The sequence below is a fragment of the Paramisgurnus dabryanus genome, chromosome 7 (genome assembly GCF_030506205.2).
Source record: "Paramisgurnus dabryanus chromosome 7, PD_genome_1.1, whole genome shotgun sequence".
NCBI classification, from domain to species: domain Eukaryota; kingdom Metazoa; phylum Chordata; class Actinopteri; order Cypriniformes; family Cobitidae; genus Paramisgurnus; species Paramisgurnus dabryanus.
The window spans coordinates 27,147,148-27,159,353 of record NC_133343.1 but is presented as its reverse complement, the minus strand read 5'-3'; the positions used below and the strand labels follow the sequence as shown (position 1 = coordinate 27,159,353).

The window sequence follows — 12,206 nt, the reverse complement described above, 5'->3', positions numbered from 1 at the left end:
CAGGTGAGAGACTTTCTCTGAATGGTAACTGCTGTATGTCCTGTACTGTACTCAGTGTATATTATAAAATATCTCTTTATAAAATCAGTATTTCTCTTACAAACATTAAATAAGACGAGGGAGCAGTAAAAGCTGCTGCATGGAAGGCAAAATCTGGGTTATGAAAAAAAAATATTTATAATTTTTTTTAAAATATTTTTTGTAAGTTATGAGCAAACATATTACTTGCCTCTGCCACTGCTTTCTTTTAAATAAATCAGGCAAGACATCAAATAAAAATAGTGTTTAAAATCATTGTTAATTCCTGGTTTAAGGTGTGTTGATGTTTTATTAATGCCTGCTCGTTGGCTTATTAATCATAATCAGTGTAAGATAAGCACCTACTGATAATGCAGTGATCCTCGTTTTTGTAACTTTGCTATATAATAAGTAAAAAAATGATTGTGACCCTGGACCACAAAACCTGGTCCACATGTAGTCAGGATCGAGGGAAAGATGAATGCAGCAATGTACAGAGACTTCTCCCCTTCTTCCTTGCAGGACCTCTCAAGCTCCATCAGCCACTCCTTTTTGTTTTTATCTTGGCATGTGTGCTTGGTCATTGTCTTGTTGGAAGATGAACCATCATCCATGGTCTGAGGTCCAGAGCGGTCTGGATCAGGTTTTCATCAAATATGTCTTTGTACTTTGCTGCAGTCATCATTCCCTCGATCCTGAGCCAGTTTCTGCTGCTGAAAATCCCCACAGCATGATGCTGCCACTACCATCCTTTACTGTAGGAATGGTATTGGCCAGGTGGTGAGCGGTGCCTGGTTTACTCCAGACATGACACTTGGCTACAAGTTGTTGCATCATACTCCAAAAAGACTTGGGGTGCCAAAGGTGCTGCAATGAAGTATTGAGCAAAGGCTGTCAATACTTGCATACATGTGAATTTTTTATTTTTAATAATCTTTGCAAAGATTTTAAACAAACGTCTTTCACGTTGTCATTTTGAAGTGTTATTTGTAGAATTCTAAGGAAAATAATGACATTAAAAATTTTTGGAATAAGGCTGTATCATAACAAAATGTGTAAAAAGTGAATGCACCCGTTAAACTTGTCACATTTCATAGTTGATTTTGTTTCTCAGAAACTGTTTGTTTGCATACATTACGCATGTTTGAGTGGGAAAATAAAGCACAACAGGTGTTGTTGCGTGATTGAGAACAACAGCTTCGTACAGTAAGTAAAAGGTATTCATACAAGATTTAAGCGGTGGTTTTACGATACGTCCAGACTGAACCACGTCTTTATTTGCTAATTTATAATCGAGCGTGACCCTGGGCAATTATTTTTCTTTGTGTTGAACTACATGGTTAGCCACAAATCCTTTGTAATACCTTAAACAGGATGCTGTGTGATTCAGCTAAAAGGACACATGAGAGTGTTTTGCACACGTAACTAATAGCCCATTGCTATAGAAATAGAAATAGTCAGTCCATACTTAAACGGTCAGTTGTTTTCATATTCAACAGCAAAATCTTTTTTTGTCATGAAGAGTAAACATTACGGGGCGATTTCCCAGACAGGGTTTAGATTAAGCTAGGACTTGGCCTTAGTTATATTAGCTTTTACAAACATTCCTTACAAATTTTAGCATTTTAGTCCTGGACTAAACTTAAGCCCTGAAACCATCCCTATATGTTAAGCATTGCAATAACCCAAAACAAAAATAAAGGGTTATGAATAAATAAACAATCAAAGGAATAAATCAATGGAAAATGGAGGAATAATAATCATCATATAATCCGTGTTAAACAAAAAGCTTTGACCAAAAGATTTGATGTTTAGTCAAATATTTACATGATAATAAATGTGCTTCACAATACTAAAGAACCATTTCTTTGCTAAATGGTTCCATTGAAAACCTTTAACATCCGAAGAACATTTCTGTTTCACGAAATGCTTTTTTTGGTAAAAAAAGATTATAAAAAGATAAGAAATAAATTATTCTTTAAAGAACCTTTTACTGAATGGTTCTTTGAGGAACCAAATAATGGTTCTTCTATGGCATCACTGTGACGAACCTCTTTAGCACTCTTATTTTACACCTTACAGAAAATTATTGAAGCGTAAAAAGATTTAGAAATTCTTTAAAATAAAAATTTAAAACTTTATAGTTCTTGTTATTGAAAACAATAAAAGGTCTGTAACAGGTAAGTTTTTGTTTTTGTTCATTAAGCTAATTTTGCTAGTTATAGTACACCACTATACTATACTATACTACACTTCTTTGCTGCCTTAAATATTTTTATTTATAAGTCATGTCAACTGACTATTATTTATCTTGACCGATCTTGACAAGAGATGAGCTGCTACAACTTATAAAATGAAGTTGACTTTTATTCAACTATATTTTATAGTCTAGATAAATAATAGTAAGTTAAAATGATTAGAAATTCTAAGTTGATTCAACTAAACATTTTAAAGCATCAATTTTTTTTACATATTTGTTTATTATGTTAATGTTTTTATTGTGTTTTATTGTGCTAGTTAGCTGTATTTGTTTAGTTATGAAGGCATAAATCAAAACAAACCAACTGCAGTTTGATTGATATGATTGATTATTATAATAACCCAGCATTTGGGTTAAAATTTTAACCCAGCAATGTGTTCTGTCCAATATTTGATAAAAAATAACCCAGCCATTGCAGGTGAATCCAACTTCCAGAAAACGTTTTACTGAAATTCATCTGTGTAGGTATGTGATAAGCACCAAACACTCTGTTAAGTCAAGGATTTTGGTAAAGAGAGATTAGTTATTAAGTAACAAACATTCCTGGTTAATGAACTGGTTTATTAATATGATTGTCTATTAGTCTTTAGATCATGGAGGACATCATGTAAACTTTCTCATAAAAGCTTTCTGAACATTAGAATAGATACACCAAAATGAGAAAGGACATTTTGTTCAATAAAGAAATGTGGTTGTACAGGGTGTGTGTGTGTCGGCATATGGGTACACACTCGCTCCCTTTTTCCTCTTTCACACACAGAGATAGATATACCTATCTCTGTTAGTGTGTTGTGCGTGTGTATATATACTTTGGCAGTCGGATTACAGCTTCAGTTCCCAAACGCCTCAACTGGAGTAAAGGTGTGGAGGTATCTACATTTTGTGACTTCACCCGTTCCCATTTAAGTGCACAAAGGAGTTTGTTTATACAGAAAACAAACCTAGGTAAGACTCTCTGGTTCTTTCTGATCGATAACTGTTATGTTTCTCTACCCACCAATCAGCATTAAAATAACAAAGATCACGAGAAGCTCTAAGTTAATCATTGACTTTTTAAAGCATTTCCTTGACATGTTTAGAAAGTACAAACAGAGCAAAGAAAATAAATGTGTCTGAACCGGATTTTTATTATTTGACTATCATGACTGTTCTTATTGGCATTTGGGTCTGGACTTTGTGTGTTTGTTTTATTTCAGGACAGATATCATAGATATGGGAATGCAGATGAAGCCGATTTTCTTGGGTGTAGCGTTCGCAGCTGTAGCTTGCACGACCATCATCGCTCTAATTCTGTCTCTTGTTAATCGTAAGACGTTGGATCAGCAGTACTCAACACAGGTGCAAAGATGCTCAACTGCCAGTTAAGATGTGGTTTTATAGTTTCATGGGTAACACTTTATAATAAGGTTTGGGAATATTTGTTAACTGCACAGCAATAAATAGTACTTTCACAACATTTATTACATTGTAAAAAGGGAAAACTGCAAAACCTTACTTTAATTGGTAACACATTAAAACACTTAAAATTTCTCACTTTAAGTGAAAAATCTAAGATGAAAAACTTGGTAACATCTACAATATGTAACATTTTCAACTTAAAATTTTTACTGTAAAAAGTTAAAAGTTGGATCAACCTTTTTTTTAAAAACATATTTTTTACTTAAACATATAAGTTGAAAAAACGTAATTTTTTAGGTGTTATCAATTGAAGTAATTTTTAGGTCGATCCAACTTTTCACTTTTTACATTGCATACAGAGTTGAGTCAAATATGGATGAACCCAGCATTTGGGTTGAAATAGTTGGGTAACAACAACCCATGGGGTTATTTATAGGCTATTTAATAGTATTTTATAATTTACTTTTTTAAATAAAAAATGGTATCTGTTAACATTAATTAATGCACAACCAATGAACAATTGTATTGATTTATTGATATTAAAATAAATAATTTACAAATATAATGCATTATTTCAAAGCAAATAATGTTAATAAATGGAAACTTATTGCAAAGTGTTACCAAATCATGCATAAGTTGCAATAGTGGGGTATTTGCATAGTATTCAACAGACACAGACAGATGCAAAATTAATTTTCATCTAGATGTCCTATTTGTTTTATCATATTGTCCTTTTAAATATGGCCCTTATTCTTCATTGATAGATGTCCATTCATCCATTCGCCAAACCAACTTTCCTCTTAAAGTTTGCAGGAACATCACATAACTTAATTTAGACTTTTAAATCTAAATTTAAATCTGAATCAAAATTTTTATTTATCATATTAAACGTGCATCAGTAATAGGTTAGAAAATGTGGAACCAATCAAACTTGACAAACCATACTCAGTGTTGGGAAAAGTTACTTTTACAAGAAATGCATTACAATATTAAGTTACTCCCCAAAAAAGTTTCTAATTGCGTTACATGGTTCCTTTTCATAGAAAGTAATACTTACATTAATTTAAGTTACTTTTGCATTACTTTTTCTTATTTGTCTGAGGCTTGATCTCTTTAGGCATTGCTGGTGTTTTTATGACTGCATTTAAAAAATTGCATATTTCCATCACAAAAATTTCATCTCCGTTTCTGAGTCAAACTGTTCCTGCTCATGCACACATGCATATAGTGCGTAATTCCACGTGACTGCGTTCAGTTTAATACCTTACATTATTTTTTTAAATATAATAAATTAAACTGAAGTAATGCGTTACTTTACTCGTTACTTCAGATATAATTACGTAATGCACATTACTTGTAATGCGTTACCCCCAACACTGACCATACTTTATAATTATGTTAAAACAATATAATTTTTTGCTAATATATGCTAATATATACTACATAGCATATGCACCTATAGTATATACATAATGTAGTAATATATACACTTAGTATTCATATGTTTGTTTGTAATACTTAGATTCTTAATTCTAAATGTGCAAAAAATTATATTGTAGGAAGTATTTATTTTTCATTCATATTCCATATACCTCAGTTAGCATCTTTTTGCTTTAATTTAACATTTTATAATGGAGGCCAAGAGGCATAAAAGACAAACATGTAAATGCTACAACTGTGTTTATATTCAAACACATAAACACTTTAGCGCTCCCAACACTAAATTATTAATTTTGTTTGTTTAATTAATTAATTTCAAAAATCCATAACATGAATGTATTAGTTCTGTTAAAATCTGTTTTCCCTGCATATGTGTGTGTGGAGTGTTTAGTTTCTGGAAAGTACTCGCACGCAATAAGTCAAAAAACTTTTTTTCTGACTTCCTCAGTATGGGATTGTGTTTGATGCCGGCTCCAGTCACACAGCCCTTTTCCTGTACCAGTGGCCGGGGAACAAAGATAACAGCACAGGAATAGTTTCTCAAAAGCTGAGCTGTGATGTAGACGGTGAGTCTAGTGCTGTCATGCAGCTTTACCAGAATCGCTATGCAAATCTTTACTGTTGCATAATGAATGAGACTTAGAAAAATAATTAGAACATGTTCAAAGATGTTGAAACAGTGAAAACAGTTGTTTAATTAAATAAAAAAGTGACTATTTTTAATTATATTGAAGTACTCAGTGTTTTATATTATTGTTATTTTGAAAAAGGTGGCGGCATATCCAGTTATGTCCAGAATCCTCCTGCGGCCGGAGAAAGTCTTAAGAAATGCTTAGATGTTGCCAAAGCCGCTATACCAGCAGAAGTGCAGAAGGCCACACCTGTATATCTTGGTGCCACTGCCGGCATGCGACTTCTCAAGTAAATTTTCAATATTTCCTCAAATTCTTCAGTATGCTTTTTATAATAATGAATAACAATTGTCATTGGTTTGGCAGCTTACAAAACCAGAGTCAGGCCGACTCCATCCTTGCAGAGGTCACCAAAACAATCCAAAGTTATTCTTTTGATTTCCGAGGGGCCAGAATACTCAATGGGATGGAGGAGGGGGCTTTTGGCTGGATAACCATCAACTACCTCTTAGAGAGATTTATCAAGGTGAATACAATTAATGCAATATTTTTCAAAAGGCATCGATGCACAATATGATCCATAATACAACTTTGGTCGATCAATCAATCCGTCAGCGTTTCTCTTCTGTTGGAACATTCAACTCTTTATATGATTTTCCATGCAGCACACATTTGAGGGAAACTGGGTCCACCCCAATGCGGCTCAAATCATTGGCGCTCTCGATCTGGGTGGTGCATCGACTCAAATCTCATTCATCCCAAATAACTCAGTGAAAGTCCCAGAATCAGCATATAATCTGCAGCTGTACGGGTACAAGTATGAGGTGTACACACACAGTTATCTGTGCTATGGTCAAGACCAGGCTCTGAGGAAACTTCAAGTCTATCTACACAAGGTTGGTTTTTTAAAAGGTGATGGTTTGTGTATACTGTATAAGGGTGTGATGAATATATTTACAGTGAATGTCTTTACTCCATCCAGACTGCTGGTTCATCATCTGTCAGTCACCCATGCTATCATACAGGATATAACCTCAGTGTAACTCAGGCTGACCTATACAACTCCCCATGTGTGGACAAACCAGACAATTATGTCCCTACGGCTGTTATCACTTTATCAGGGACCGGTAATTCCACCCTCTGTCTTTCTCTAATGGAAAATATTATAAATGTGTCCGACTGCGCATTTTCTCCAGATTGTGGCTTTAATGGTGTTTATCAGCCTCCCGTCAATGGGGAATTCTTTGTGAGTATATTTTTTGCCTCATCAAATCAGCTTTATTGGTTGGTTTACATTTAAGTCTTGGATTTAATAATAAGGAAATTTGTAGAGTTGTACAACATTTTTGTTATGTGTTTTACATGATTTCTTAAATGTATTATAGTATTTGATGTATGTTACAATGTGGGAATGTGGCAGGTGTATTTTGTAATAATGACATGCTGACTGCATATTTTTGTGTCTATAATAACGATACTTTTTGTGTTCATCCCAGGCTTTTTCTGCATACTTTTACACCTTTGAATTTCTCGGCCTTATCCCGAAAGCTCCGCTGAGTCAGGTTCTTTCCAGTATAGACACTCACTGCGGCAAACCCTGGAACACTGTGAGTCGCATGCATATATACATGTCTGAAAGCGCATAGCCTACTGGGAGATCTCACGAAATCCAGACTTAGAAGGTGTCCAGCATCAGATTTGTTAGAAAGCCATTGAAGCCAATTTTTTTTGCATATATAAGATTAAGGTCTGAACTTACTATAACCATTATTTTTAGAGGATTTAAAAAATATTTCCTATAGAATTATTAATTTTTTTAGATTATCATTATCAAAAATGATCATTACCGCAACATGATATTACATTAAATATATGCATTTACAAACTCATGTTTCGGTAATGAGAACTAAAAAGTTGTCTAGGTACTATGACAAACAAAATTTCAACTTTTATCTGGAGAGAAAAAATAAGAACTGCTTACCTGGAAGCCATCTTGAGGGTCACAGTCAATTATGTCCCTTCCAACAATTTATTTAAAAAAAAAAGTTAGTTCCTTGAGGGCTTAAACAATGACTGAAAATTGTTGCGGAGGATGAGAAAATTGGTCTTGGACACATTTATATTCCTTATTATTGTCTCTATATTTACCAATGATCACCAAATACCACATGTTTCTTTACTGTAAATGTTTATAGTATAACATGCACTGAAGCGTTTTATTTTTTAGATTTTTTATTTATAAATATTTCCATGTCAAAGAACCCAAATCCAGTCATGGACACTTTGCGGTAATGAACATTTTCACCTTAAATGTGGAAAAAAAACCAAAATTGGTTTGTATGATGTCATTTGAAATCATGTGCAAAATAGTACATGACTGTATGCTTGGAACTGTATGCTTCTTATTTTGATACTCTTTGCATTTACTTTTTTAATCAAAATGTTTCATGACACCTCATAAGTCTAATTTCGCAGAGAATCACCCTACTGTGACAGAACGTGCTGAATTAAAACAGTTTAAACAGTACGTTCTACAGTATATAGTATGAATATTATAAATGAAAAATGTTGGTAAATCATGTCATTTTGACACGTGAGACAATAATTTGGATTCTGTTAAACAAGCGCAATTTAGCTACAAGTGTTTTCCTTATGTATTTAGATTTGAATAGAGCCATGGTATGGCTTTCCGACATCTTTTGAATATATAACGACGCCTCTCCCACACCTTAGTTAACTTCAAGACCTTTCAAGGACTTTCCAGGTCCAATACCCTCAAATTCAAGGACTAAATGTGGGGAGACATTTCAAGTGAGAGCAAGGTTACATTGTGTTACCTTTAATAGATACATTATTACAGTTCCTTTTGCGGAAACTCGAGCTGGGTCACTGTGGTGACACTTTGGGGACCCAGTGGTAAGTGCGTCTGAATGTGTATATCAAACTCAACCAATGATGAGGCTTAACGACAAAGACAGGGAGATGTGAGAGACAGGAAGAATATCGCTATCTGAAATATTGCCAAAGACGGCCTTACAGGGACGCTGGAAGTATGGCAAGGGAGACGCAGCGTCACGTTCCCTTCTCAGGGAACAACAGTTACATACATAACCAGAGACATTTTCATGTGTCAAACACAACTATGCAAAAAAGCATTTTGGTATGAATCGCATACAGAAGATATAAGCATTTAAAGCAAACAGTTTAAAAAGTCTAGAATTTTGATGATATTATCCTACACAACACAGGGAATAATACAGATTGTTTTCCAGAAAACTTCTTGCATAAAATAAATTTAAGCACTTTCAATGACCTGTATCTATGTATGTATATTTTCAAAAACTTCCCAGGGCCTTGAATTTTTCCACCCAGATTCACAAACTTTCAAGGATTTCAAGGCCCCGTGGGAACTCTGTAACTGTAAAAAACCTTCACATCAACAGAGAAAATAATTTAATAGATTTTACAGGACATTTCATGTTATTATAAAATAATGTAAAATGTACGGTCTTTAAATGTCATCATCATCATTGGTCAGGTCCCCTGGTATGGAGCTCGACAATATGTTTCCACAATTCTCTATTATTGGCGATGCTGATGATTACTTTTGTTTCTTCCTGATTTCTGGCTTTTTGACTTTTGTTGTATTCGTCAATAGAACTCCAAATTTTGTGTCCAACAGTTCTTATCGCTTGTTCTTATCACTGACTTCTGAGTGATAGATGGCATAGATGTAGGCTGGTTCACTCTCTTTCATGCAAAGACAGTGGCCCACGAACTCTAGCTGTTGCTTGCGGATGGTCACGCTGACTGAACGTTGTTTGGTCAGTCTGTAGAGTTCCTTGTTTGTCATATGGGCGTCTGCTTGTATAATTCCCAGTATGGTTCAATAACACATCCAGTTCTTCCTCTAGAGTTTCGTTAGAACCCATGTCTCTCAACCATAAAGCAAAACAGATAAAACAGACAGACAAGTTGAAAAAAGAGCTGAGTTGGGTGAATTTCATCGTTGGCTTGGGTGGTGGAGCGATGAGCAGCTTCTTTAACTTGGTAAAGGCCACCCATGCAAGAGAGATACGATTTTTGACGTCTTTCTCTGTCGATATGATGGAGGATCAAAGATACTTGAATACATAAATGATTTCAACATCCTTTCTCATTATTATGTTGTTCATTGCCACTGGAAGCATTTATTTGCCCTTGCACAGTCTTCTTATTTAATTCTGTGCCAGATTTTTGTTGTAGTTGGGTGAGCTGTTGTTGTGTACTAGAGAGACAATCGGACAAGCAAAAGTGCGTACGTCTGCTCAGACCCTGATGTGGCACTAAGCACATTTCCACGTCAAAGACAGTTTTTATAAATATGGACTTTGCTGTGGATTTTTGTGTCCACACACTTTGTACGCACGCTTTACAAATGAGCCCCCAGGACATCAAAAATAAAAAAGCAAACTACCTTTAAAAGTAAAAGGTATAAATTACCATTTAACAGAGAAAATCTTTATACTAACAAGAGAATACATGTAAAATAACAATTACATTTTATTACTATTTAAAAAACTGTAAAAAATGTTTCCATAAATTCCTGAGAGATTTTTTGACAACTACAAGATTTTTGCAGTGTGTATAAATGTAGTTTATTTTGTTATATTATCTTATAAACCTACATTTTTTTATTAGTTAGTATGTTTGATTTATATTAGTGCTGGGCAAACATTAATTAATGGCATACAAAATAATTTTCATAATATGTAAGTGTGCTGTGTGTAATTATTTTGTATATATGAATACACACACATTCATGTATGTATTTAACAAACATTTACATGTGTATATATACTTATATATTTTATATACACTTAAAAATGATATTTAAATAAATATACATAATAATTACACACAGTACACACACATTATGCAAAAATTCGCTTTTATTTTGTATGCAATTAATAGTGATTAATCTTTTTTATTTAACATTATTTGAATATATATTACCATTATCCTTTGTAATGCTGTTAAATTTCTTTCTGCAGCTTTCTGGTCAATATCCAACCATTAAGCCAAAATATCTGAAAGACTACTGTGCTTCTGGTCATTATATAATGACTATTCTCCTGAAAGGATACAAGTTCAATAACACTTGGGATAAAATCTCCTTTGTAAAACAGGTAAGGAGAACTTCTCATTTTTTAATGTAAATGTAACCTTGACAAAAAAATCTTGCTTAATTCCCTAAATACTGTGGCATTATTAATTTACATTAATTCATGAGTTTACTCACTCTGTTATTATGATGGTAACAGGTGGCAGACACAGAAATTGGTTGGACATTGGGCTACATGCTAAACCTTACCAACCTGATTCCTTCTGAACTTCCCAAAGCAGCGACAGGGGTGCCACACAGTCAATGGATCGCTCAGATTTTCTTCATCGTATTGGCCCTCTTCATCAGTCTACTTATTATCATTTTCATGTTTGTTAACAATTCAAAGCACTAAGTCGTGTGTGTCATGGGTGCGTGCAATAATATTTGTGACCCTGTTTGTGGCAACACAGCTAAAGTCATTGTTGTGATTTACATAAAATTTTCCTTCAAAAGAACATTCTGTTAAAATATAATGTTAATATCTTTACCATTGACTGAGTAAGGTCATGTCAAAAATTCAAATTAAAGTGTTTGAAATCAAACTCTGATGCTCCTCATCTCATAATTAGATTATGAGACTTTTACCTAAATTTGACAGACAGGGTCACATTTATCATGTTACAGACATGACCTCTTTTACAAAACCAACTCTTTTGACTGCAGAATGATGTTAGTTTCTCTGCACAAAGAAGAAAAGACCTCACAAACAGCTAAATATTGTTGCTGTAGATCTTGGATGAATTAATGATACGTGTTTGTTGTAAAAAAATGCCTTAAATTTTTTAATTTATTCAAATTGACTGTGTGAATTCTATGTTGGGTTATTTTCAACCCAGAATTGGGCCAAAAAGGGACAAACCCAGCTGTTGGGTTAATTTAACTGTGAAATGTTTATATTTGACCCAACAATGGGTTAAAACCCCCCAGTATGGGTTAAATTACAATCAACCTTTGTACAACACACTTTACCTTATAAGATTAAGTTGAGCAATTTCAACTTGTTTTTACGAGTGGCTGTAACTACTTAAACAAGTTGAAATAGCTAAACCTAATTTGATAAGTACATTTAAATAAGTAAATATGACTTACACAGTCGATTTAAATAAACAATTTTTTTTGTTGTTGTTTCTTTGGTTTACTAAGATTAGCCTAAAATGTGACTCCTGTGATAGGATTAAGTTAACTTGGGTTAAGGTGGTTATTTATGTATTGTCTTTGTTTGGATGTTTGACCAGTTATCCCTCAATGATCTATTCTGTACTTGCTTATGTGACGTCATGAATTAAAATCTTGTTTTTATAAACTCACCAGA

At 33.8% G+C, this 12,206-nt stretch overlaps 1 protein-coding gene across 2 annotated transcripts; it reads left to right on the top strand.

Annotated features, from left to right (window-relative positions):
* The first annotated feature begins 3,032 nt into the window (after positions 1-3,032).
* Positions 3,033-12,201, top strand: entpd8 (ectonucleoside triphosphate diphosphohydrolase 8). Of its 2 annotated transcripts, none has more exons than XM_065279892.2 (10): positions 3,033-3,223; positions 3,480-3,616; positions 5,565-5,682; positions 5,887-6,037; positions 6,115-6,274; positions 6,414-6,644; positions 6,731-6,994; positions 7,245-7,355; positions 10,782-10,916; positions 11,052-12,201. In XM_065279892.2, exons 2-10 carry the CDS (start codon positions 3,491-3,493, stop codon positions 11,244-11,246), a joined length of 1,491 nt encoding a protein of 496 aa, XP_065135964.1. In that variant the 5' UTR covers positions 3,033-3,223; positions 3,480-3,490; the 3' UTR covers positions 11,247-12,201. The 2 variants fall into 2 exon arrangements, with proteins under 2 accessions (XP_065135964.1, XP_065135962.1); XM_065279890.2 differs by having other exon boundaries at positions 3,475-3,616.
* Positions 12,202-12,206: the final 5 nt, after the last annotated feature.